Genomic DNA, 27339 nt, shown 5'->3' with positions numbered 1-27339 from the left:
AAGGGTCACGTGCACCAGGGTCTCCCTCTGCCTGCAGAATGGGCCAGCTGAGGTCCCCAGTGGGTTGTGGGGTGAGGGTGGAGTACAGACTCAGCCACAGGGGATCTTGGGCACCTGAGCTCTGCAGGGAGGGCAGCCAGCCCTCTCCTGAGTGCTTTCCACCTCTAGGGAGCTGCTTGCTGGGGGACGTCCGTTCCCCATTCTGCGCTAACTCCCTGTGCCCTAGTCAGTCTAGAAACTGGGTCCAGGCTTGGCCTTGCCAAGGAGCCTGACTCCCTCAGCAGAGCAGGCTGTGGCCGCCTCAGTGGCCCTTTGTGCCCCACACTGAGGTCAGTGTAAGAACAGCCCAGGCAGCACCCGGGCACTGAGGCTGCCTGTCTTGCCAGGTCTTTGCGACCAGCTCAGGACGCACAGGGCTCAACAAGACTTTATTTTTGCTCAGCTGAGACTCGTTGGGCTGAGACGGGGCGGGGCCGTGGGGCCCCAGCGCGGGAGAACTGGGCGTGGCTACTGCAGACGCCCGCTAGCCCCGCCCCAGAACTCCGCGAAGCGGCCGGCAGGTTGTTTGGTCCTCCTGCTTTGCCGTAGGCAGCCGGCACCTAGGAGGTGCTGCTGCCGCCAACATGGCGGCCAAGGTGAGCCGCTCCCTGGGCGCGCTGCAGGGGGAGGGGCGCGGCGCGGCGCGGCCAGGCGCGCGGACTGTGCCGCTCCCCTCGAGATGCTTCAGCCCCGCGTGGTGTCACTGTCCCAACAACTGCAGCCCGGGCAGCCTGGCGCGGGGGGAGTCGCTGGCGCCGCCTCCCGGCGCGCCGGGCTGGTGCAGCTCTGCGGGCGGGGGGGCGGGTGACGTCCCGCCCCGGCCTGCGGCGCTGGGCCCCTCTGGTGGGCACGCGCGTCTGCTGCCGCCGGGAGCTGCGGCTAGAAGTACGTCCGGCGAGGTGCTCCTGGGGGCTTTCAGGAGAAGCCGCTTTGCCCCGGGGTTCTTGATCGGATCCCCTTGAAAATTCAGAGTGTGAATTCTCCCCCGCCCGCTCCCAGTGACTCCCAACCAGGGGCTGAGAGAGCCTTTCTCGGGTGCGAGCGTGATGGCACCTCCTCCCTCCCCTCCCGGGCCCTGCCCCACGCTCCTCTGGCTTATCTCCGTGGCCAGGCAGGCCTTCCCCTGCCTTGGGTGTCTCCCCCAGGGCTTTCCTGAACGAGCTGACAAACAGACTGCAAGTGCTCCTAGGGCCTCTCAGTTGCCCTCCAGCTAGTGGCATTCAGGGATTTCTTGCACAACTGTTTCAATGCCTTGTTTGGGTTCCCAGATCCTAGATCATTAAGAGGTGTGTGTGTGTGCGCGTGCGCGCACGCTCCATCACAGTCTAGGGAAATGGAAACACTGGGGTGCTCTGCATCAGTGGTTCTCAACTTTTTTTGTGCCAGGACCTTTATAGACTTTGGTCAGTCCTGACCTAGTAAACAGTTTAAGTAGAAAACAGTCCTCTGGCTCTGCTGGTGCCCCTCACTCCTAACCCACAACTCCCCACCCCTCCAGCCCTGCAGGTGCCCCTCACTCCTGATCTGCTGCCCCCAGACCCCTGGTGTGTGGGGCATGGGAGCAGGCATGTGCACCCACAGCGGGCACAGGGCTGCTATCCGGCTGGACCAGCATGGGCAGGAGCTGCCTCCAGGGCCCAGCAGGTGGGACTTGGCACAGGAGGGCAGAGTGGGGCACCAAGACTCATTGCTGCCATTGCCACAGGAACCCCTGTGACAACCGCGCTGCCCTCACCTCCAGTTGCTGATGCATAGGCTGCAGCTCTACCTCACCTCCATGGCCTGGCGGCTTCTACCACTTCCCTCAGGCTATGGCTCTATCCAGGAGAGGATGTGGGGTAACCTGTGCCCCCCTTGCCACCCTGACATGTCATCTGTGACTCCCCTTTCCCCTGCAGGAGCTGCTTTCCAAGCCGCCTGGCTGTCATGTGCACATGGCACCCCGGCCTGATCACACTCCTCCCATTCCCCCAGCCCCAAGCAGTCTCTTGCAGACTGGAACTCTGCTAGTCTGCAAGGGAAAACCCAGTTTCCCATGTTTTTCTCCTTAAAAGGAAAATCCATTTTTAAAATTTGTTAATCAATTTTTAAAAATTTGTTCACAAGCCTTTCATATATTCTTGCGACCCCCTTCTGGGTCGCAACCCACAGGTTGAGAAATGCTGTTCTACATAACTGGTCTGAATTAGCACGCCTCATTTTTTAAGGTAAAATAATAGGATGTTGAATAATTTACTTATTTTATTGGAATTAAGAGGACCAAATAAGCGTAAGTATAGGTATGGAATAACCTTTTTATTCAGTTTTTCCTCTGAGACATTTTCCACAGGGAATAAGGAGCTCTGAAAGATTTCTTTGTCTGGCCATTACTAGGGGTGCACCAACAGAGATTTTCGGAGCCGATACCAATACCTGATTTTTAAGGAGGCATATCGGCCGATACTGATCTGATTTCTGATGCAGCTGTGTGCAGCTGGTAAGTCTGTTGTGGTGGTGGAAGGGGGAGCGGGGAGGGAAGAGGCATGGGGGGTGGGGTAGATCAATGCCCCCTGCAGGGAGAGAAGGAGGGGAGGGGTCAGGAGCAGGCAGTGCCCAGCCAGGGTGAACCAAGGTGTGGGACTGACCCGTGGCTCAATGTGGGGGCGGGGAGCAGCTCCCACCATTGGGTGCATCCCGCGAGGGCATTGCGGGGGGAGGATCTGCGCAGGGCAGGGCAGGGCGGACGGGCTGGAGCCGGGGCTGCGCCAGGCTCTTCTCACTGGGGACTGGGCTCAGGCTGGGGTGGAGGGGGCTACAGAGGGGGCTTTAGCCATCCCAGATTTCACCGTAACCTCCCTATAGCCCTGCTCCCAGTGCCAGCGCAGCCCCAGCTCTTCCCAGCACGTGGTTGGAGGTGGGGTGTTGGGCTCGGGGCTGGGCTCAGAGCAGGTGGCAGGGGCTGTGGGGAGGCTATGGTGAAATTTGGGGTGGCTGCAGCCCCCTCTGTAGCTCTCCTCTCAGTGCCACTGCCCATCTCAAGCCCAGCCCCCACAGAGAAGACTCCGGTATAGCTCCAGCTCTAGCCTGCACCTGCAGCCCGCCCACCCTGCCCTGCGCAGATTGGGGGACATGCCCCGGGCACCCTCGGGTTATGTGCAGTGGTGGGAGCCACCCCCACTTCCTTCTGATGAGCTGCAGCTCCGTCCCATGCCCTGCCCCACCCTGGCCGGGCAGTACCTACCTCAGCTCCTGCCCCCTCCCTCCCTCACTGTGTGGGTCCTTGATCTGCCCCCCCACACCCATTCCCTCCCCCCTCCTCTTTCACCACACCAAACTTACCATCTGCCCACAGCTTTCCAAGCTGCTGGGCTGAGCTCCTTGCTGCTTGCGTGCTGCGCTGTGTCTGCGATCATGCACAGACATTTATTGGCATCAGACTGATTTCCAACACAGCCAGTTTTCTTTATATCTGTACCAATCCGATATCGAACCAATGTGTCGGTGCACCTCTACCCATTACTCTATCAGTGGTCACAGTCAGACTCTAATGTCTGAAGAGCTATATGATAATCTAGTCTGACCGCTAGGCTCACTTTTTCAAAGAAACTTCCAGTCATTGGGTCTTGCTCTGTTTGTCTGTAAGAATGAAAAACTTTTTCATGACTAAGTATCTGAACCAGTGGTTCTCAACCAGGGTGCCTTGGAATCCTTTTAAGGGTGTTGTACATTACTAGGTATGTAAACACTTACACATCATTCACAAGATAAACATAAAGTTGGCAAGCCAGTCAGTTGACCAGTAAATTGACTGCATATTTTTGACCAGTCAAAGATTATAGCAATTTTACAAAAAACTATTTTTTTATAGTTTTCTTGACAAGAAGGATTTTTAAATTGTTTTTGACACATTTCTTAATAAAAAAAAAATGTCCTTTTTCTGTGTACTATTTGAACATATTGGCAATTTTTTTACCAGTATTTGACCAGTCAGTTGACCAAACTTTATTTGACTGATCAATATCGAACCCTAGATAAACCCAGATGTATCAACTAGAGATCCAGATCCAAGTACATTCTGACCTGTTGTGATCTTTCTGAGTTCTTTGAAACATAATAATTGCCTGTTATTTTTCCATAATTAAAAAAAAAAGTGAAAACTAATTGCTGGCATTTTCTGAATAGTGCCTTGAGTCCAATAGGGAGTGCTTTGCATCTAAAAAAAGCTATCAGTTTATAGACAGTAATCAAATCACCTCCCAACCTGTTCAATAAGCTGAATGAATTGAGCTTCATAAGCCTCATAATGTAAGGTTTGTTTTCAAGCTCCTGAATCATTTTGTGGTCCTTCTTTGAACTTTGCCTAATATTTCCATATCCTCTTTGAATTGTCAACACTAGCAGTTGACACTGTATCCTGTTTTGCAGTTTTACTAAAGCTCTGTTCAAAGATGAGACACTTCCCCACTTTTGGTAGATATTTTCATAGTTGGTAGGTTCAGAAGGGACCTGAGCAGATCATCAAGTCCAACCCCCTGCCATGGCAGGAAAGAGTACTGGGATCAAATGACCCTGGCGAGGTGTTCATCCAGCCTCCTCTTAAAGACCCCCAGGGTAGGAGCCAACACTACTTCTCTTGGAAGTTGGTTCCAGATCCTAGCTGCCCTGACAGTGAAGTAGCGCCTCCTGATATCTAGCCTAAATCTACCCTCTGCCAGGTTGTGACCGTTATTTTTTGTCACTCCTGGTAGTGCTCGGGGGAACAGGGACTCCACCAATGCCCGCTGGTCCCCCCGACCAGTTTGCAAACGGCCACTAGATCCCCCCTCAGCCTTCTCTTGTGGAGGCTGAACAGGTTCAAGTCCCTTAACCTCTCCTCATAGGGCCTGCCCAGCTGACTCCTGATCATGCACGTGACCCTCCTCTGGACCCTCTCCATGTTGTCCACGTCCCTCCTGAAGTGCAGCGCCCAGAACTGGACGCAGTACTCCAACTGTGGCCTGACCAGTGTTGCATAGAGGGGGAGGATCACCTCCTTGGACCTGCCTGAGATGCATCTGTGGATGCATGACAAGGTACGGTTGCCCTTCCTGACCGCATCCCCACACTGTCGGCCCACGTTAATTTTGGCATCAATAATGACTACAAGATCCTTTTCTGCCTCTGCACTGATGAGAAGGGAGTTCCCCAGCCTATAGTTATGCTGCTGGTTCTTCCTCCCCAGGTGCAGCACCCTGCACTTGTTAGTGTTGAAACCCATCCTGTTCTCTTCCGCCCACCCCTGTAACCTGTCTAGGTCCAGTTGCAGCCTATTCCTCCCTTCTAGCGTGCCCACTTCTCCCCACATCTTAGTGTCATCTGCGAATTTGAACAAGGTGCTTTTTACCCCCTCATCCAAGTTGCTGATGAAGATGTTGAACAGTGCGGACCCGAGGACCAAGCCCTGGGGGACCCCACTGCCCACATCCCTCCAGGCCGAAAATGACCCGTCCACCACCACTTTCTGGGTGTGGCCCTCTAGCCAGTTAGTGACCCATTTGACTGTGTAGGTGTCGACACCACAGTCCCCTAGTTTTAATGAGAATGTGGTGAGAGACACTGTCGAAGGCCTTCCTAAAGTCCAGAAAAACTACATCCACTGCTACCCCTGCGTCTAAGGATTTTGTGACCTGGTCATAGAAGGCCACCAGGTTGGTCTGAAAGAACCTGCCTCTAATGAACCCATGTTGGTTGCCCCTAAGCATAATCTCCCCTGCTGGCCCCTCACGGACAGCATCTGTATCTCTCAAAAAGCTTACTCAGGACCGAGGTAAGACTGACTGGCCTATAGTTTCCTGGGTCCTCCTTCCTCCCTTTTTTGAAAATGGGAACCACATTGGCCCTTTTCCAGTCTTCTGGCACCACGCCAGAGCACCACGAGTGCTCGTAAAGCCATGGCAGGGGTCATGCAATGACCTCTGGTAATTCCCTCAGCACTCTGGGGTGGAGATTGTCAGGACCTGCTGATTTAAATACGTCCAGTCCCTCCAGAACTTCACTGACTAGGTCCTCGCTGACCCTAGGCCTGGGTGCACCTCCCCTGGGACCTACGGGAGTCCCAGTGGTGGGGGGTGACCTGGTCCCTGCTCAGAAAAATGGAGGCAATTCCCCTCTTTATATATTTCATTAGCCTTTTTAGCTCATAACATGTCACAAAGAGCTTGTGTTGAGGCAGCTATCTGCAAGGATGCCCAGGCCTCCTTGTAGTTAACTTCTTTCTTTCCAAGGAAAGCCTCCCATCCTATAGGACTAGCCTCCTCGTTTCCAGATTACCTTGCATTTAGCTATACTGAAAGACACTGTTGGACTGTGACAGTTTTAATGAGAGTATTAATATCACTCTTACAATAATTATTTCCCTTCATTATTTACTAATCTAACAATCCTTGTGCTATCTGCAAATTTTGCCGCCAAAGAATTTATCATTTATGTATTTTATTCATACAAATACAGAAAAGCATTGCATCAAGATTTGATTCCTCTCATTGAGGTCTCTCAATTAACAATTACAAATTAAGATTTGTTGTGGAGCCAGTTCCAGCATTGGTATATAAACAACAAGAAAAATGTTCCTAATATGCATCTTATGCAACCCATGTAGCAGTTTGTAGGCCTACATTGATCTAGCTGATAAATAATTTGGGGGGGGGTTAAAATAGAACTGTTCTAAGTAAGCTTTTTTTCAAAGTAATGTATGAGTTCAGCATATAGCTTGCTCGTTTGAGGCTACTTTTTTCTGCACGAGACTTAGTCGCAACTGCTGGACAGGTTTCTTTAGATATGCCCGAAAAGATGGAGAGAGAATACCAAGTTTGCAGCATTTCAGTGAGAAACACCACTTACTTAACTTGTGTGGATCTCCAGGACTTGTAGAATATAAATTAAAGCATAATAAAAGCCTTTCAGTTGTAAGACACCTGAATGCTTTGTAGTTTTGTGGCTCTTTAGAATTCACACGTCTCACTGTTTCTGTATTTTTGATCTTTGATATGATTCTGACACTTCAAAGTAGATTATTTGAAATGCAGAAACTTAAAGCCCAAATTATGCAAGTATAGTGTGACAGCTTCATTGTTATGTTTTGATAGTTTTATTTTAGTTCTATTTTTTAAAAGCATGCCTTTAACAGTTTTCTTTTGACTTTCAGGTATGCTTTCCACAGTTTTCACACACTAGCAAAGTCTGTTGTTATAGTCCACTGATCAAAAATAATGCCAATCCTGACTGTTAGTCTATGGTGTTTTGTGTAAAGCCTGGTTTGTGTTTATCTTTTGGAAAGCCTGGTTTGTGTGTTATCCATGTGAGAAAACAACCCTGTGATGTACTAAATAGTACCACGGTCTCTTTTAATCACCCTTCTATATAGTATTAAGGGAGATGCTTTCTGATTATTATCATTGACTTGCTTTCAGTTCAGTTATTCACAAAGCAATACCATAAATGTCAGCACCATAGAAGTCAGCATCTGTATCCGTATTGAATTCATGTCTACAAAATACTGTTTGGGCTCATGCCTTTTTCTTTCTTTTTTTTTTAAGTTCTGCTTCAGGACTCACCCATATTTGTTTAACAGCATATCCTATGCTGTGTTTGCTTTGGATACTGAATCAGATCTTATTTCAACAAGCTTAGGTCACTAGTACGGGAAGTGCTGTGGGACCAGGGACCGAAGACGAACGCCAGGTAGAATATAGGATGAGCACAGTAGGAATAATCACCTTTCTACTATTGCCATAGAATTGGTGTATGACGAATTCAAAAAATTAGACATATATGAGTCATTGGGACTGGCTCTTCATCCAAGAGTGCTGAAGGAGCTGGCCAAAGTCATTGTGGAACCCCTGGCGAAACTCTTCCACAACTGGTGGTGCTCTGGAGAAGTCCCTGAGGACTGGAAGAGGGCCAGTGTTGTACCCATCCACAAGAAGGGCAGGAGGAAGGACACGGGTAACCATAGGCCAATCAGCCTAACTTCCATCCTAGGGAAAATCCTAGAAAAGGTCATCAAGGAGTCGTCTATCTGGGATAAGCTTGCAGAAGGTAAGATTCTGAATGACAAGCCAGCATGACTTCCATCACAGGCAGGTCTTGCCTTACCAACCTCATCTTCTTCTATGACCAGGTAACTCACCACCTGGACATGAGAGAGCAGGTTGACATTGTATACGTAGACTTCCAACAGGCCTTTGATCTAGTATCCTACGATGTCCTCATGAGAAAATTGGAGGATTGTGGGCTTAACTCCAAGACAGTCAGGTGGGTGAGAAACTGTCCTCAGGATAGGACCCAGAGAGTCATAGTGAATGGATCTGTGTCATCCTGGTGAGTAGTGGGCAGCAGTGTCCCACAGGGGTTGGTGCTTGTTCCAGTACTTTTCAACATCTTTATTAATGATTGGATGTGGGTGTGAAGAGCTCACTGGCCAAGTTCACGGACAACACCAAGTTACGGAGAAATGTGGTCACTCTTGAAGATGGGCTACAGATGCAGGCAGACCTACACAGACTAGCAAATTGGGCGGATTGGAATCTGATGAAGTTCAGTGTCAATAAATGTAAAGTGCTCCATCTTGGGATGAGCAACCCCCAGCACACCTACAGGCTTGGCAGCACCAAACTGATTTGCAGCATGGATGGAAGGGACCTGGGGGTAATAATAGACCACAGTATGAATATAAACTGGCAGTGCAATGCTGTAGCCAATAGGGCAACCAGCACTCTGGCACGCATCAATCGTTGCATTTCCAGCAAAATCAAGGAGGTGATTCTTCCACTGTATTTGGCACTGGTGAGACCGCAGCTGGAGTACTGCATCCAGTTCTGGGCACTATACTTTAACAAGACATGGACAAGCTTGAGAGAGTGCAAAGAAGAACCACTTGTATGATCCGTCTTACACAGCAAGCCATACGAGGAAAGGCTGAGGGATCTAGGACTCTTCAGCTTGAAGAAAAGAAGGCTGAGAGGGGACTTGCTAGCAGCTTACCGCTACACTAGGGGAGTATATCAAGGGCTTGGTGAGCAGCTGTTCACCAGGGCACCCAAGGGGAAAACCAGGAGTAATGGCCACAAACTCCTGGAAGACCAATTCAGGCTCAGCATTAGGAAAAACTTCACAGTGGGGGTGGCCAGACTGTAGAATAAGCTCCCTCCAGAGGTGGTGCAATCACTTACCTTGGAAATCTTCAAGAGAAGACAAGATGGTTACCTGACCCCCAGTTATCGTTCCTGCTTGGTGCAGGAGGCTGGACCCAATGGTCTTGCAAGGTCCCTTCTGACCTTACAATCTATGAGTCTGAAAGCTAGAGGAAATATATTAATGGACTTTAGTTTGGGTTGGATCCTTCTTAAGGGTCCCTTTACTAAGGATAAAAAAGAAAACCACAAGAGGAAAAAGAACCCGTATAAAAATATAGTGCATGTATTGGGTAGCCGAACATGCATTGTACAATTTCAGTTTAAAGGAAATCTTTTAATATAAAAGAGTTTAAATGAGCATTTATTAAGAGTTTTTACTAGTTCTTTGCAATAGCATATGAGATTTTTACTTCAGATTAGACAGATGATTCATTGCTGTTCTGAAGTCACTTTACTAGTTAGTCATGAAATTACAGATTGATTTATATGGCCATGAGCTTTTTACAGAAGTTTTTCACTATACTGCTTTCATCATCTCTTGCAGATTTGTTAAGACTTCATGATCATGTTCTTCTTTGGTCCTTAGTATCTTCTTATAGACTATTTGAAATTCTAAAGAAACAAGAAGGCTTTGACTTGACCCACATAATATTACATTTCTAATGCTCATTAGGTGATCTTACTCTTTTTCTGCTTAACCTTGTTTTGTTTTGTTCAATGTGTTCTGGACCTTGGCATTCTCAGTAATTGTATTTTACTTCATTATACCTAATTATTAGTCTGAGGAAGGAACATACTAACCTGTGAACCTGGCAAAGTTGATTGGATGTTGCACAAATTAGGATATTGATTTTCTTTGTTTTGTCTGGTAGAGCTTTTGTCATTTTAATAGGGAAAAGTAAGCCTTTTTAAAAAAAAATAATTGCATTAAAACAATTACTGGACAGTAGAGATGCTCCCACTAGCATAATCATGCAGTTGTCTTGAGTAAGTGTCTAATCAGTGCTATTCTGAAGTTGAACTATTTTCAGCATTAATAAAACACCTCCTTTTCTTTTTCTTTTTTATAATTTACCACAATACAGCTCTCTGGCTGCTTTAATTTACCACAGTAAATATGGTATGTGCATTAAAACAAGCAAAAAATATCTTGTGTTTTTCCTTTGGAAAGCCTGGTTTGTCTTCTCGTTTATAATGTTACAACTTTGGTCTCCTTCGTTGTATTGAAACCAGGTATAGTTGTTTGCAGTATTGTGTCCTGGATTAGAGTGACAATGAGGATTAATTCTGAGAAGGCTTCATAGGTAAAGAAGAATGATTTTAAGCAATTACAATTTATTAACATGTAATTATAAAGAAAATTTGTTTTAACAGAATATATTCAAATAGCAGAATAAAAGTTTGTGTACTCTGTTCCCCAAGAGATAAGTGTCTTTCTGAGTGACATCTTCACTAGCCCTGACCGTGGTATTTTATTCTAGGTCATATTATCACAAAGGCAATTATTCATGTGTTAATTGGTTTGATTATTGTCATCCTGTTTCTGTTCTCCCTAAACCTTTAGGGTTTGTCTGTGCTTTAGAAGGGCCTCTATGGCTTTAGCTATTCCAGCATCACTAAGGGCTCTCCTGACATAGCTAATGCTGAGAATATGCCATAGTGTTTTTTTCTGTTGGGGTTGCATCATCTTCCTAAATGACATATTAAGCCAAGGGTAAGCATCCTGCTGTCAGCACAACTGTATTGGATGTTGTACAAACTACAGTTTTGCCAGTGTACCTGAGTCAGTTAGGCTGTGTGGTTTATTTTGTGCTCCTCCCTGACTCAGATAAACTTGCAATGCTTGTGTAATATAGACTTGACTTTAGTCTCTAAATATGAGTAAGGCCCTATCAGTCTTCTGTTCAAGCCAGGGCTTGACTAAAAAGTTTTGTCACTATAATTACGTCAGCTAAGAGTGTGAAATAAGTCACTCCTTTTAGCTGCTAGCAAACCCTGTGTTTTAGATACAGCTATGCTGGTAAGAGTGCTTTGTCAGTTTAATTTCAGAAAAGTGGTGTGGCCTTTCTGGCAGGAAAACATGTCAGCGTATGCTGTGTCTCCACTAGGGTGCAGTGCTATATAACTAGGGGTCTACCTAACTTGAGGAGGCGGCTGGCTGATTTTCTTGGGCAAATCCCAAGGCCAGCTGCCATTATCTCAGGCTGTGGGCAGTAGGGTCCCCCCATGCTTCTAGCTGAGGGGTCTCAGAGGTCCCATCCGTCACTGCTGATAGTTGCAAGGGCTGTCTGTCACGTGGCCCTGCTCCTTGCCACTGATTTGTTGTCAGGGCTGTCCGTCACGCACCCTTGCCCTTCGGTACCAATTGGTGGAAAAGGGTGGGGCCTCATGACAGGCAGCCATCTTGCCAGCAGTCCTTCTTGCCAGGAGCCCCCCTCCCTCCTTCCCACCTGGTTTGCTGCCTACCACAAGGACTGCTGGCTCCCCCAGGGGACTATGCAGGCTGGGGAGCCAGCATTAAATTTCAGTGAAGTATTTTTTTTTTGTTCATGGGTTTGGTTTAGTTTTGTTTTGCAATGACTCTGCTGTGTTTTAAAAAGCCCACCATTTTTTGCGGAGCCGGCCAAAATCTGCAGTTTCTGCAGAAATTGTGCAATTACAGACACAGTAGGTCCCTGTATATAACTGTTCCAGCAGAGTTCCAGATAGACGTCATGCTTAGACTGTTTTAAATGCTATTTAAACTGCAAGTGTCCAGATGTTCAAGCCTATTTAGAATGTTGTAAAGCTCCTGGAACGTTTCAAAAGTATGCCTGGATAATCAGGTGTTATTTTGAAATGGTCCTTTAACTTGTTCAGTGTTGTGAGAGGGGTGAGGACAAAAAGGGGTTAAAAGACAAGCTTACCTTGCCAGAGGGGCACTGGAGCAGCCAGGTGAGCAGCTGGAGCCAGAAAGGACATGACACCTCGCCCCCTTTTCAAGAAGCAGCTCACCTGCACATGGGCAGGCTCAGCAGTTAAAAGGGGCAAGAACAGCAGTTCAAGGAGGGCAAGAGAAAGATGAAGGGATCAGGTTTGGTCGATCTGGTTGTAGTGGATGGATGCAGGGATTGGTACAGAGCCCAGGGGGAGGCAGAGCAGAAACCTCCCCGTGGCCCCATGGATTAAATGAGAGTGTTCTGGAGCAGGAGGCAGTGTACAGAGTTAGTACAGGAGCAAGAATCTGCTTCCTAAAGCTTGTTACCAGAAGGTAAACAGGATATCTGAAACCAAGTAGCAAAGAAGTGGTAAGTGGGCTTCAGGGCACAGGCGCTTCTAGCTAAAAAAAACAACAAACCAGATAGGAATTAACCCTTGCCTGCCTAGTTCTTTAGGTTTCAGTACCTAGCACTTTACATTGCCCCTAGCACTCAGCTAGATACGGTGGCACAGGTGCATCTGGTAAGTTATGAGTTAGATTATAGTTTGTTACACTTTAAGATTCAATGGGAATGTGTAATATTGATAAAGCCATGTGCAGTTTAGATGAGGCTGAGATGCAGTAGTCACAAATCTGGGGTACTTGACGTGAAGAAGGGAGGCTGTCCAGTAAAGTGTGACAGACAGGGGAGTGGTCTGAAGAAAACAGGATTGTGATGGCTTAGACAAGCAATTTATCAGACAAGACGTTAAACATCAAGGTGGCATAAGGCTGGGGTGTCAGGGGTGGCAGAGCCCCAGAATCTTATACCAGGAGGAAATTCACTGGTCTCCTGATCCAGGGAGTTAAAAGGGGGGCTGTGACTGGACTGAACACCTCCACATAAAGCTTTGAATCTGTTTGAATGTAATATTTAAACCACATTAAGTGTGCTGTATTTAATTTTTTTTTCCTAATCAAACATTTCAGTTCAAATACTTGTTACTATTGGGACATAAAATTAACGTGGGGGTACTTTTTTAGTTTTGTTTACTAAATATAAGTCAAATAAGCATGTTATATCAGATTGTGCTCTATTTAGGGCTTTGGAAATTTTTCCAATTCAAAATGTTCTGGAAAACCCACATATCTGCCCCTGTTTCTGCAGGGAGCCATCCAAGATCTCTGCAATTTTTAAGCAACACTTTTCCCAAGCCACTGGTCAAATGCTTCCAATGCTGGCAACTTACATGGAGACCTTCAGCAGTGCACCCAGGAACCCTGAAGCACCTGGCCAACCCTCCTCCCCCACCCCAAATCAGCCTGGGATGCCCCAAAGCCTGGTCAGTTGCCACAAATGCAATGAAACCGATAAGCAGCTTGGGGGGAAATGTGTTTAAAAACAGAGACTTTGGGGAGTCCTCAGAATACCCAGCTCCCTAGGAACCCACAAGCAGGGGTCTAGGCACTTTCCCACCTGACCACCTGGAGGTAACGTTTCTTAAGGCAGTAGGCTGAGCCAGAGACCTTGAGCAGCACTCTGGAGTACCCTTCCCCCCAGGAAGGGAGAAGCAGAGGTCCAGGTAGACCTGCCCCTCCCCAACTATCTGGTCAACCCTTCAGCTCCTAAACAGCCTGTGGTACATTACCACAAATTGAAGAAAATTGATGAGTGGCCTGTAAGAAAGTGCTCTTTGCAAGCCACAGAAGCGCTGACAATCCAGAGCACCCAGCTCTCAGGAACCAGAAGCAGGGGTCTAGGCAGCTTCTCCTCTCTCTCCCTCCTCCTCGCCCCCCCCCCCAACCCTTCCACGCACATATCTAGGCACCTCTAGTCAGGGTACCACCATGAAGATTTTGGTACAGCGCAGGGAATGGTCTTTACTGAACTCGGTGTTAGTGAGAAGGAGGATCAGTGAATTGCAATTGTGGGCCATTCATACAGTCTTCCTTCTCTGCTCAGGAAATATTGGGGAAACTGGGGCACTTGCTACTAAGGCATGCTAAGCTGGATATTCACTTTCACCCCCTGGTGATAGTTTGACAACACTGCAATATCTGAAAAGTGGCTCCTATTTAGGACCCTTGGCGGTGTGTGTATGGACACCTCTAAACCGCGACAGTTGTGAACCAGTTCCCAATCAGTGACATTCTTGAAACTGTTCAAGTGTTATGTTTGTCGCCCCCTCAGAGGTCTCCCATTGCAGACAAATGCTAAATCACCTTCACTCTTTTTCTGTCCTAGTAAGTACTTGTCAGTTGTGTTTCTGACCGTCTGAACTTCCCTTGACCCTACACCTTCTTTCAGCTTTGTAATTTTTTATCTGCTTGCCTTCTCTGCTTGCTATACAGCTCTAACGTTAGCATTCTTCTTTTCTTTGTGCCTGCCTGATCCAGCTAGGCCTCTTTGCCTTCTTCCAAAACAATAAGTGAGTTCACCTCTTTCTGTTACCTCACTGTTTAGCTGTTTGCTCTTGTTATATTGACTTCTTTGCTTCATTCTTCACAGAAAAATACACTGCCATGAAACTAGAAAAAGTAATATAAAGAAATAGGGGGAAAGGATACAAATAATGAATTAACAGTGCATCTAAGAACTTCTGAACAATTTAAAAGACTTCAAACCAGTAGGGCCTAATGGATTTTACCTCAGGGTCCTGAAATGATTAGCTGAAGAAATTCTTAAAGCCACTAGTAGTATTATTTACAAACTTATGGTACTAATTGAGGTTCTAGAGGGTTAGAGAAGTTATGAGTATTAAAAAGTGGAAAAAGGAGGACCTGGTAAAATAACAGTCTGGTTAACCTGATTTTGATATTTTGGACCAGGGCTGTCCAACTGGCAGCCTGTAAGGGGTTAAACTGTGGCCCCTGGGCTCCCACCCAGCTACTGCTACCCCCAATGCTCTGACTGCAAGAGCAGCCAGGGTCTTCAGGTTCCTTCTCCCTCCTGGTGCCATCACAGGGATTGCACTGATGCAGCATGGCCCACCCTGCAGTGCTAAGAGCATGGTGCAGCAGGAAAGCCCACAACTAGGGAGCTGAGGGTGAGGTGGGGTGCCTGGTGTAGTGTGCAGGGAAGGGGGGTGAGACTTAATTTATTCTTCACTATGGTTTTCAGAGAAAATATGCTTATCATTTGATTTTCTGTCATTTGTAGGGTAACTAACCAAAGAACACTGGAGTATGCAAACTCCTATAAAGAACTAATTACATGACTTCTGATTAAACATAATTTGCAGTAATCTTGTTGCATATCAGAAACAACTGACAAATTTTAATGCTAAAATCATGTCTGTCTTGAGCTTAATGTTATAACCATGACATTGCTTTGACATAATTGAACAGTATGTAGCAAGAATACTTCTATGATCTTTAAAGGGTAGTGGGAACATTCTCTTATCTTTTCAGGAATTATCCCAAAAGTCTTGTTCCGCTGGATTACTTCACTGGATCAGTTCTTTTAAGCAGGAAACCATTGATGGGCACTTAATAACCTATGGAGTTGTAGACTACACAGTTTTTTAAACCTGTCTTCTAGGAGTAAATTATTGCTGATACCTTGAGACACTATCATGAAAGTCGTGTTCATTTCTCAAAGAAAAGTAATTAGAGGTGCACCAATTAAGCTTTTTTGGACCAATACCTATGTTGATTATTGACCAGCCATATTGGCCAACACCGGTCAGATTGGCAATATGCATCGGAGAGCAGCATCTGGCTGGTAAGTCTGTTGGGAAGAAGGGGTGTGGGGGAGGGAAGAAGAGTGGGAGGAGTAGATCGAGGCCCCCATGGTAAGGGAGGGCCTGTGGCTGTGGCTGTGGCAGGCATGGCCTGGCTGGGTGTGGTGCTGCTGATCCAGGAGAGGAGGGTGGCTTCTGCCACTGCACATACCCCAGGTGAGGTGAGGCATGGGGGGGCATGTGCCCCCCAGATCTGTGCTCAGGGTGTGCAGGGGTGGGGCGGGCAGTGGTGGCACTGGGACAGGGCTACTGGGGAGGGCTACAACCACCCCAAAATTCACCATAGCTCCCCCATAGTCCTCCCTCACAGCGCCATCACTGCCCAGCCCGAGCACAGCACCTGGCCTGAGCTCACAGCAGGCAGCCCACCCTTGCCCCATACACAGATCAGGGGGGCATGTGCCCCCCATACCTCTCCCCTGCAGCCGTCAGACAAGCTGCTCATGACTTCACTCTGCATCCCACCCTGGCTGAGCAGCACCTGCCCCAGCCCCATTCCCTCCCTCACCATGGGGGCCTTGATCTGCTCTCCCCATGCCCCTTCTCTCCCCCGTCCCTTCCCCACCACAGACTTACCATCCAGGTGCTGCTCTCCAAGAATACCAGGCTGCTCTCCAAGAATACCAGGCTGTATTCTTGGCCCCATGCATGCTGCAGCTGTACACATGCACGCAGCGTTTATTAGCAGTATAATCAGCCAAAAGAAGCTGATTGCCGATAATGTCAATTTAATGCACATTAAGCAATTTTTGCCAGGTGTCTGCACATACAGAGACTTGGGACTAAAGTTAATACCAAGTCCCTGAAGCCCTGCCATGTACCCCTACTGGTGTCTACACATGCATTAATGCGCTTTAACTAATCACACCTAAATTTGCGACCTGCATTTGCAGCCAAAGCATTGGGGGTAGCAGTAGCTGGGTATCAAATTTGCAGGTATCAAATTGAGGCGCGATTAGCCTAATTTCACCATTTTAATACGCATTAAGAGCATGCATGTGTAGACATGTGTCCATAATGTGCATTAAATTAAGCTAATGCACATTAACGTGTCTCCTGTAGACACGCCTTTAGTCTAGCAGATTTAACACAACTTCGGGTTTTTTTATTTTTGTTTTATCTGAAGAATATCTGGAAATTTTTTGAATGAACCAACATAGCTTTTTTGATCTTGGTAGAATTAGTAAATCTGGCAGTTACAGAAACAAACTTTATTTTACATGTAAACTGAGAGGGTATCTTTCAGTTACTCCAGATTATAATAAAACAGACTCTTAGTCTACAGATGTAACCACAAGCCCAGTTTACAATCTTTAAAGTCATACTATATCTGTTGTTTGCTTATTTACTGACATATGGTTTGAGAATGCTGTCTTAGGGAGCTGTTATTTATATAAGTTTATCTATAAAGTTTGTTGGGGGTCTTAAACTTAATTTTATTTTAATGTTTCCTGTTAGAAGTCCCTTTTCTGTTTGCCTATAACTGTACCAAACTTAAACCATTTGTGCTGACATTTTCCAGGTTTGATAGTTCTATATTGGTTTCAGATTATGAGGTCAGAGAAAATATAGTGTAGTTTTAGTATTAAAAAAATGTTCAGCATTTTAAGAGTTCCAGAGTCATGGTTTGATTCTTTTCTCTTTTAAATCTGCTGGTTTTTTCCCCCAAAAAATGTATATGGACAGAGTCAGGTACAGTATGACAGTCTCCTGAAATCAAATGAAATGTCAACTGAAGAACAGTAAGAATCAGTGGAATGGCCCTAAGATATGCACTGTGTACATCCTTTATCTCTAATATAGTACTTTATTGTTGCTCCACAGAAAATCCATATCCCCTGCATATTCACTGTGTTCTGATAGTTTGTTCAGACCCTGAGATACCTCAGACCTGACTTACTGACCACTTGTTATTCCCACTGACTTAGATTGGAGTTGTGGGTGCTCAGCATTTCCTAAAACCAGGCCTGACAGGTCTGTCTCGACCAGGTGATCACATAGGAAATACCCATGGTCACATAGCAAATAATGAGTGTCATTCTGGGGTAGAACCTAGAAAAGAAAACACAGTTTACTCTTTAGATAAGTTTTTTTGGATATACAGTAAAATCCCTCTTATCCGGCATTCTGCAAGCCAGAATATTCTATTGAACCAGTATTTCCAGCCGGACCCGGGGAGGTGGGGAGAAGCTTGCATGCGTTGGCCATTGCCCCCACCACCCTGCGCTGCCGCTGTTCTGCATGTGGTTGCCACTACCCCCTCCCCCTCCACTCTGTGTTATCTGCCTCAGAGAACTGGAATTTTTACATAACTGGCACCCAGCATTCCCCACTCATGTCAGATAATGGGGATTTTACTGTATATGGTAATTTTGAGTTTTACTACACAATTTCAAAAGATCTGAGAAATAGCATAAATGTTGTGGAATTCTACCAGTTATCCTTAAAATAGGGGGCTTTAGTAGTTGTGAGGAATACACACCCTCCCACTAGGACCTATTGTCTCATTTTGTGTTTATACAGGACTTAGCACAGTGGGATTGAAGTCTGTGACTGGGCAATAGATGTAATAATACTTCATAAGCAATGTATGACAGTATTGTTCAGTCAAGATTTCATTGTATTAACTAAAATGAGTGCGGACAAAAATATCCAGCCACGGTATTGTGGTACTGGCAATGATAGTAACAGTGAGAAACAACTTTTACTGCTCTCTGAGACTGAATTAGCTGATATACTACTGTACTTTTAGAGTACTTTCAAAATTAATTCTGAATAATAAAATATTGCTTTAAAAAGTAGTTGGGCTGTACTTGTACACTAGACTGTACTTTTCAGGTTGTGGACCTCTCTGTTTGCATACCTGAGTATTTTTTGTTTAAAAAACTTCTGTTGTTTCTTCTAAAATGTTGTATATTACAAAAGAGGATTTTAAAAGGTACATTTTTAAACCAATTTCAATTAAATAATCAAATAACAGATTAAGTATGTCAGATTGATCAGACGCACAGAAATTACTACTGGATGTTAATGAAGAGGAGAAAATATGATTTCTCAAATATCATTTAAAGCTGCTTTTTTTATCTTTCTCTGTCCTAGATGGCCAAGCTGGTCGCTGTCCCTTGTGCTCTGGCATGTACATCTATTAGTGTATATGCTGCAACAGAAGAAGGATCAAAAACCCACCCAATAAAGCCAAATCAGGTGAGATTCTTGTTGCTGCTGCTTTTTTTTTTTTTTTAAACAATAACTAAAAGTATTTGAAAACTACCAAGGCTTCCCTTTGAATGATGTTACACAGCAAACAAAATTGTTTAACTAAGAGTGATACGGAGTTATACAAAAGTAGGCCTGGAAGAGATTTCACAAGGTTATCTAGTCCAGGCCCCTGTTCAAGGCAGAATCATTCCTAACTAAACCATCCCAGCTAAGTGTGTCCAACCTGTTCTTGAAAATTTCCAACAATGGGCATTTCACAACTTTTCTAGGAAGACTTTTCTAATGTTTGACCACCCTAGAGTCGGAAAGGTTCTCTGAAAGTCTAATGTAAATTTTATTCTGCTACAGCTTGAGGCCATTGCTCCTAGTCACAGCCACAGACAAAAGTGCATCTTCATCCTCTCTATAATCTCCCTTTAGACATTTGAATGCTGTTATCAAATTCCCCCTTAGTCTTCTGTTCTCCAGGCTAAATAATCTCAGCTCTTCCAAAATTGACTTATGAGTCATGTTTCCCAGACCTCTAATTGTTCTTGCTGCTGTTCACTGGACTCTTTCCAATTTGTCCACATCTTTCATGAAACAAAGGGCCCAAAACTAGACCCAGTACTCCACACCATGCCTCACCAGTGCAGAATAGAGTGGAAGAATCACATCCCTTGATTTGCAAGAGACACTTCTGGTATTGTAGTTCAGTATACTATTGGCCTTTTGCAACAAGAGCAGTTAGCTCATATCAGTTGATGGTTCTCTGTAATCCCCAGATCTTTTTCTGCAGTACCACATCCTAGCCAGTCATTCCTCAGTCTGTATTTGTGTATGCAATTGTTCACCTGAAAGGCAGGACTTTGCACTTATCCTTATTGAATTTTATTCATTTGACTTCACATCATTTCTCCAGTTCATCAGGGTCATTCTAAATCTTAACCCTACCCTCCAGAGAGTCTGCAACTGGTGCCCTCTGCAAATTTTCCAAGTGTATACTCAATCCCAAACTTCAAATCATTAATTAAGGTATTAAACAATATTGAACCCAGGATAAACCTCTGGGGAACCCCACTTAATACCTCTTCCAAACTAGGCATCGATCCATTGATAACTGCTGATTGAGCATGATGGTCCAACAAGTTATATATCCACTTTAGAGTACCTTCATTCAGTCTCTGTTTCTTTAGCTCTCTAATAAGAATGTCATGGCAGACAGCGTAAAAAATCTTGACAAAGCCAAGGTATCACATCAACTACTCCCGTCCCCACTATCCAGAACCCATCAGTTTATCATGGAAGGAAATCAGGTTAGTCAGGCATGACTTGCTCTTGAATCCATGTAGGTTGTTCCTGATCACATTTTTTCTCCTCCAGGGGCTGAGAAATAGATTCCTTGATAATCTGCTCTATGATCTTTCCAGGTACTGAAGGCAGACTGACTATTCCATAATTCTTCAGGTAGTCCTTCCCTTTCTTAAAGATTGGTACAATATTTGTCCTTTTCTAGTCATTTGGGACCTCTCATAGATTCATAGATTCTCCTGACTTCTATGAGAGCTTAAAGATGATAAACAGATGATTTTGAAATTATCTCAACCAATTTGTTCAGTACTTTTGGATGCGTCCCATCCAGCCCAGCTGACTTGAAAGCATCCAGCTTCCCATGGAAATTCTTAACCTATTCTTCCATTACTTCAGGCTGCTTGCCTCCTTGCAAACTGCACGTGTCAACTAATAGTTGACCTTATTCATAAAGACCAAATAAAAAGAACATTAAATACCTTAGCCTTCTCCTCATCCATTACTACATCGCCCTCTGCATTCAGTAAAGGACCTACACTTTCCTTGTCACATTTTTACTTCTGACTTGCTTGTAGAACCTTTTTAATGTTCCTTGTTAGTTGCAAATCATGCTTTGGACCTTCCTGATTTTCTGTCTGAATACCCATGTGATACTTCTGTACTATGTCCTAGTAATATGGCCAAGTTTCCACTTTTTGTAGGATTCCTTTTTGATGTTCAGTTCATTGAAGAGTTCACTGTTTAGCCAGGATAGTCTCCTGCTGTACTTTTTAACTTTTCCTTGAATCATGATAGCTTACTCCAGGACTCCTTTCTCTCTCAGACTTGTCTCCCTGGAAATCCTACCCACCTGTTCTCTAAAGTCTAATGTCTTTATACTGCTACTCTCCCTTCTCCCTTTTCTTAAGATCTTGAAAGCAGTCATTTCATGGTCAGTGACTTCCAAGTTGCATTCCACTTTGACATTCTCTACCATTCCTCCCTGTTTGCAAGAAGCATATCAAGAAGAGTTTCCGTGCAAGTTGGCTTCTCCACCTGTAACAGGGAGCCAGAGGCTCCTGTAACTTTAAGGATAGTGGCAGGCCAAGCTTGCTGGATGGGACTGGCAGCTGAGCAAAAGCTAGCTGCTGGGAAGCAAACAATCCAGTGACAGCAGGGATAGAAGCTACCACTTCAAGAGTGACTATCCTAAAATATCCTAAGATAGTCACTGCAGTAAGCAGTGAAAGGGAGCAGACATCTAGGCAGCCCAGAAGCAAAAAACTGCAAGCAGCTGAAGTAAGCCACAACAGGGAAGGGCAGGCTGGCCATCAGGCCACAGCAGAAACCCCTGTGGGTGGCTGGAGAGCCATTTGACAGGAAGGGGTGGGGCTCTGGAGGCACTTAAGGCTAATGCCTGAGACTAGGAAGTCATAATAGGCCTGCAGTCTGCAGGGAGAGGAGATCCTGAGCAAGATAACTGCAGAAGATGGACTGACTGGCACCCAAGCTTTCCCAGAAAGCTTCAAGGAAAGAGCTAAGGACATCAGGGAAGTAATTACCCAGTGTGGGGAGAATTTTTGTTGTACAGCCATTTTGCATGCATTTATGTTCTTACTAGGAAAACTGTGGGCCAGGTTGTGGCTATGGGAGAGGTGTGGAGGCCACAGAGGGATGCCTGGTGAGGTACTCAATATCAGCAAGCCTTGCCTAGACTCAGGAACCCAGAGGGCTGAAGCTGATGTGATGCATTAAGCCAAGGCTGGGAGAGCTAAGGCTAGGGTCAGGCAGCCTAGCCTGGGGTCAGGGGCCCAGAGGGATGTGGGCTGGTGCGAACTGAGGCTGGGAGAGCCAAGCCCAATGGGAACAGTTTGGCCTGGGTTCAGGGACCTAGCGGGTTGAGACCTAGCATAGAGTTACAGTAGCTGTGTTGGGGCCAGCGGCCCAGAGAATAGAAGGCTGAGGCCAGAGTATGCCAAAGCCTGAGGAAGGGCTAAGGCCAGAGGCCCAGGGAAAAGAGAGAGCCTTTCCAGGGCCTGGCAGGCTGACTGAAGTATAAAGAGCCTTGACAGGGCCCAGTAGACAACTTAGTCACAGCTGTGAGGCATGGATGTGGCTACAGGGGCAGAAGGAGACCATGAATAGCCCATAAGGCAACTGGTCCAGAGGTACTAATAGGGCCAGGAGGGCCATAGTGTAGTGTCTGAGGGACAAGGTGGAGCTAGATTGGGTTCACTCTGAGATCCTGGGGGCAGCCTCCTGAAACCTTATGAATAACATCAAGGTATAGCAGGTAAGGTAGAAAGTGAGGGTACCCTGAGAAGCCAGAATGAGGTAGGGGGTCAAGGGGCCATCAGGGGACGTCATGGCCACTCCTGGGCCCTGATCCGGTCACACCACCCCCCATACCGTAATGTCATCTCCAGCACTTCAAGAACTTGATGTGCACTGTTGATGTGCCTGTGCACTGCTGATGGGCACCGATGGACAAAGTCCGGCTCATGGGCTGAATCTGGTCAGCCATGGACTTCATTTCCCAGCTACCCCTGCCCTCATGGCTTGGGTTGGTCTCAATGGAGACCCCAGCTGCACCTGCATGGGAAAGTGGAGGCAGGGGCTGCCATGGAGACCAGCCTCAGCAGCACGCGTGGCAGAGCAGTTCAGGGGGCTGCTCCAAAGCCAGGGCAGAGCCGCGATCTGTAGCCTGCACTCTCTGGGCTGGAGCGCGCAAGCAGGGGATCACAGCTCTGCCCCAGCTCCAGACCAGGCTGTCACCACTGCAAGGAGCCGGGGTAGAGCTGTGATCCTCTGCTTGCACGCCCCTGCCTGGAGCATGCAGGCTTCAGATCACAGCTCTGCCCTGGCTCCAGAGCAAGCTGCCCCCATTGTAAGTTCCTAGAGGCTCCGGAGCAGCCCCCTGCACTTTTCCACCACCTGTGCTGCCCTTGCTGTTGAGGCCAGTCTCCATGGCAACCCCAGCCTGAGCTTTCCCACACAGGAGCAGCTAGGGTCTCCATGGAGACCAGCCCAAGCCATGAGGGCAGGGGCAGCTGGGAAATGGAGTCCAGCTGCTGGCTGGTTTGGCCATTTTGCCCACCCCTGCTCTAGAGTGATTATTTACATTACTGTATGTTGGAGTAACTACACTGCTGTTATATGTGCACTACCAATAATCAAAACGTGTTAAATTATAGAAAGAAAATGTAAAAAGTGTGTGTAAGAATGAGGATAGACAGCCACATATACCAGTGTGATTTACATTAGGATCAAGAGGCAGATGTGCAGTTCTTACAGGATCATAGGCACCATTATTGTATCGTATTGCTTGGTATTTAGCAAATGGCTACCCCTGGATGGAAGCACATACAATATCTAAATCAGCATAACATAACAGTAGATTATTTTTTCATCCTTTCAACCCTGTCCTTCCCTTATTCTTTCAGGGGCAATTCTCTACTTGATTGGGTGAAGTTACCATAGTTTAAGGGTTTATGTTGTCTCTCTCTCACTGTTTACCATGATATAAAGCTGACTCTACCAGCATTAACTTTTTGTCTTAAGTAAATTATGTTCAATAACATTAATTCTTAGTATTTGTATATTTATTCAGTTTATATGCTGCTCTTCCCAACAAAAGCTCAGTATGGTTTACATTAGAAGAACATAATAACTTATAGAACAGGAGATCAACAAGAGAGCAAAACAACTTAAAAGAGAACTAGAATATCAACATTAAACAGAGACTCCCTAAACACATTTCAGCCTAGTTTTGTTTGCTAAACCTCTGCCCAGTTATATGTATATACAATGCTTCTCATCTTCAACAGATTTTAAAATAATTAATTACTTTTGTTCAGTAAGTCCATAGATATAAAACTTTGTTTTCTAATGGGAGGGAAGGATTTTCTTTTTACTTTAAAGATGTTTTTAAAAGCTGTTTTCATCTGAAAACTTTATTTATATGTTTCTGAAACTAGTTATGTACAATATGTTTGTTCCTGCCCTTCCAGCTTCCCATTTATTGTGCACCGCCTCTGAAATCTAAATACATTGAAGAACAACCTGGTCGTTTGCAGATGGGCTTTTCTACATTAAGAAAGGCAGCTAGTCGCTATGTTAAATGGACCATGGTAAGAACTATACATTAATGCTTGAAACAGTGTCCTGGATTTTATTCCACCGTATTTGTTTGACTACTTAATTAAATCACAGTTGCTGTGGAATTTCAGGGACATGTGAGGATGATGACCTTTGTCTCAGCATAGTAAGGGGAGTTAATGGACATATTCGGTATCTCTGCAATCTAAGTGAAAGAACAGAGAGACAAAATAGATTCTTTCAGCTCCTTTATGGAGTTCACAAATATGGTTGGTAGCATCTATTGGTAACATTTAAAATGTTATATCATTAAAAAAAGATGTAAACTGTGACATCTCTAGTGTTGTCTCAGTAATTGGCAAATGAAGATTTTATGTTTTTATATCTGTCCTGACATTAATTGGCTTTTTCAAATATGTGAAAAAGAAAATGTGTTTCTGGCAAATCTTGATTACACTGAAATCACTGCATGCTTTGTCTCTGACAGTGAAACCAGGATTTAGCTTCTACACATTTATGCTTACACTCATAGCAAAGTCAGAATTACTTTTTCTGTCAAACTTTTTCCATGTGCTCTATCTTGAACAATTCCTCAAGTGGCTTATGATGTTTCAAAGCTTGTATAGCAGCATCCTCATGTGGTGCAAATAGAAAATATGATTGCACCAATATAGCATTGAATATCTCAACTCGGATAAATACTGTTCATTTATTGTTTTTCAATTTTCTTTTTTGTAGGATGCCTATGTCTTCGTTAAAAATGGCATAATGGACTCAGTCCAATTTGGCAAAGGTAGGCAAGGCTTAAAGAGACATTTAAAAATGTCTCTTTCTAGTCATCGTTTGGCCATGTGAATTACAAAGCTGGTTGAAACTAAAGAACAGTAAATTTTATTAAAAGGTTATTGCATCAAAACAAAATCCACAAATAATAAAAAGGTGTCTGCCATGCATATTCCACCCTAATAGTTTTGTGTGATTTACTGTAGTCCTTTATTTAAAATCAAAAAAGGAAACTCATAACATTGTTCACAAAATTAGGTAGTATTTACAGTTAGTTTGGTTCTTATTCATCCTCCTGTGGGTTCTCTTAAATGGAGCAGTCAAAGAGCTACTGATAGGGATGGAAAGGAGGAATGGAGCAAAAAGTCTTGTAAAGGATCTCTGTAGTCCACATGCTTTGTGCGCTACATAATTTGTTCTTGTGTCAGCAAAGAGTAGAGCGTATCGGGAGGAAGGGGTCTGCACCCTCATGAGTTGTGCATAGCCAGCCTTAACTTGGTACAACCTATAAACTGGTAGCCAAAGAAAGGAATGCATAAAGCTCTACACCAAGCTGTTTGATAAAAGAAAAGAATTTCTGATCCCTGTATCATTGTTCTAGTTCTGAATAGCAGTTCAGTTTTTTGCTAATTCTGGCATTGCAGCTAAAAGTAATGAAGTGCATATCAGAAATGACCATCGGAAAATAACATGATAAATAAGAGATTAACTAAAATTAGTATGGGAAAACAACTATGCTATACATCTATCTCCATTTTACATATCTGAAAGTAAAAACTACTGGGTTTTTTTCTTCTTTGCTTTTATTAAATCAGTGTTAGCATATTCAAAATTATCTGCTGACCCCATTTGTGAACTTCGTTGTATATTTTGGATTCACATTAGAGTCCTAATCCTGCCAGTGCAGATTCCTGTGCAGTTCCTGGGTGCATCTGCATGAGACACTAACTGCAGTAGCCTAATAACACTGCGCAGTAGCGTGCCAGGCAGAACTCATGCTAGTATGCTACTGCAGAGTAGTATTAAGCTATTGTGCAGTTAGTGTCTGTAAAAACCTGTGCGCCAATGCTACTGTGTAGTAGTGCCAGTTACTGCGCGTTGTTTTAGTACTTGGTTTAGTACTATGGCACGTTAATAATGAACGTGTAGACGTACCCCTAGAGAGTAAGTTAATGAATCCTCAGGAATATAGACATCTTCACTCGTGAGGATCCAGTTGTAGGACTAGGGATTATATTGAAATTCATCTTTGGCTCGATATAACTTTGTTAAAATGAAAAAATAATCTCCACTTAACATGTCTTATCTGTTTTAATTTTTAAGATACATATGTTTATCTGAAGAATCCACCTCCAGAATTTCTTCCAAAAGTTGGTGTAATTACAATTTCAGGCCTATCCGGTATAGTCCTCGCAAGAAAAGGTATGGGGGTTTTTTTTCCTTGTTTCAGATATCATCTGGTTGATTGTATACCACATCTTTAATTTCACAGTATCTGAGATGCTTTGACATAACTACTGGAAAAAGCTTTTGTGCTCTTGTGAAAGCGGTGGTAGTGGCTGAAGGCCACGTGGTGCTGAAGCACCTGTGTGCGGGGAAAGCTGCTGCAGGCAGACACTTCCTGGTGGGGGGGCATGAGTGAGAGGGATTTGGGGGTGGGGTGGGGCCTGGCTGGCCTTTCTCCTGACTCCTGCTGGCTCTTCCTGGGTCTTACTGTCCCGGACTCCTGTCAGCTTTGACAGGGATCCCTGAACAGATAAATATTAATTTTCTAAACTTCGTAGGTGCCCCATGGGTCAGATAGAATGGCCTGGCAGGCCGGATGCAGCCTGCCTCTGTTTTAAGGTTGTCAAAGAACCCTGTACATGCTGCAGCCCTGTGCAAAAAGTTTTATTTGGTTTCCACTGCTGCGGTAGCAGCACCTGCCACAGCACCCCAGATGGTCTTTCTGCCAGGATACAACATCATCCAGGTTGAGAAGCACTGATGTATATCAAAAAGTTATGAAAATGAAACTGTTTTACTGCTATTAAGAATATGCTGCCTCTCCTTAAAGATTCATAGATTCATAGATGTTAGGGTCAGAAGGGACCTCAATAGATCATCGAGTCCGACCCCCTGCGTAAGCAGGAAAGAG

General features: G+C 45.2%; 1 protein-coding gene across 6 annotated transcripts; it reads left to right on the top strand.

Annotated features, from left to right (window-relative positions):
* The first annotated feature begins 498 nt into the window (after nt 1–498).
* On the top strand, nt 499–26773 carry APOOL (apolipoprotein O like). Of its 6 annotated transcripts, none has more exons than XM_025208033.1 (6): nt 499–635; nt 2413–2515; nt 18933–19037; nt 24332–24451; nt 25158–25212; nt 26526–26763. In XM_025208033.1, exons 3-6 carry the CDS (start codon nt 18933–18935, stop codon nt 26684–26686), a joined length of 441 nt encoding a protein of 146 aa, XP_025063818.1. In that variant the 5' UTR covers nt 499–635; nt 2413–2515; the 3' UTR covers nt 26687–26763. The 6 variants fall into 6 exon arrangements, with proteins under 6 accessions (XP_025063818.1, XP_025063816.1, XP_006027048.2 ...); XM_025208031.1 differs by lacking the exon at nt 2413–2515 and adding an exon at nt 14488–14519 and having other exon boundaries at nt 26526–26762; XM_014521489.2 differs by lacking the exons at nt 499–635; nt 2413–2515 and adding exons at nt 817–924; nt 13259–13433 and having other exon boundaries at nt 26526–26773.
* The last annotated feature ends 566 nt before the right edge of the window (nt 26774–27339 follow it).

This window comes from Alligator sinensis, unplaced genomic scaffold, assembly GCF_000455745.1.
Source record: "Alligator sinensis unplaced genomic scaffold, ASM45574v1 scaffold666_1, whole genome shotgun sequence".
Taxonomy (NCBI): domain Eukaryota; kingdom Metazoa; phylum Chordata; order Crocodylia; family Alligatoridae; genus Alligator; species Alligator sinensis.
This window is presented reverse-complemented; position numbering and strand designations above follow the sequence as displayed.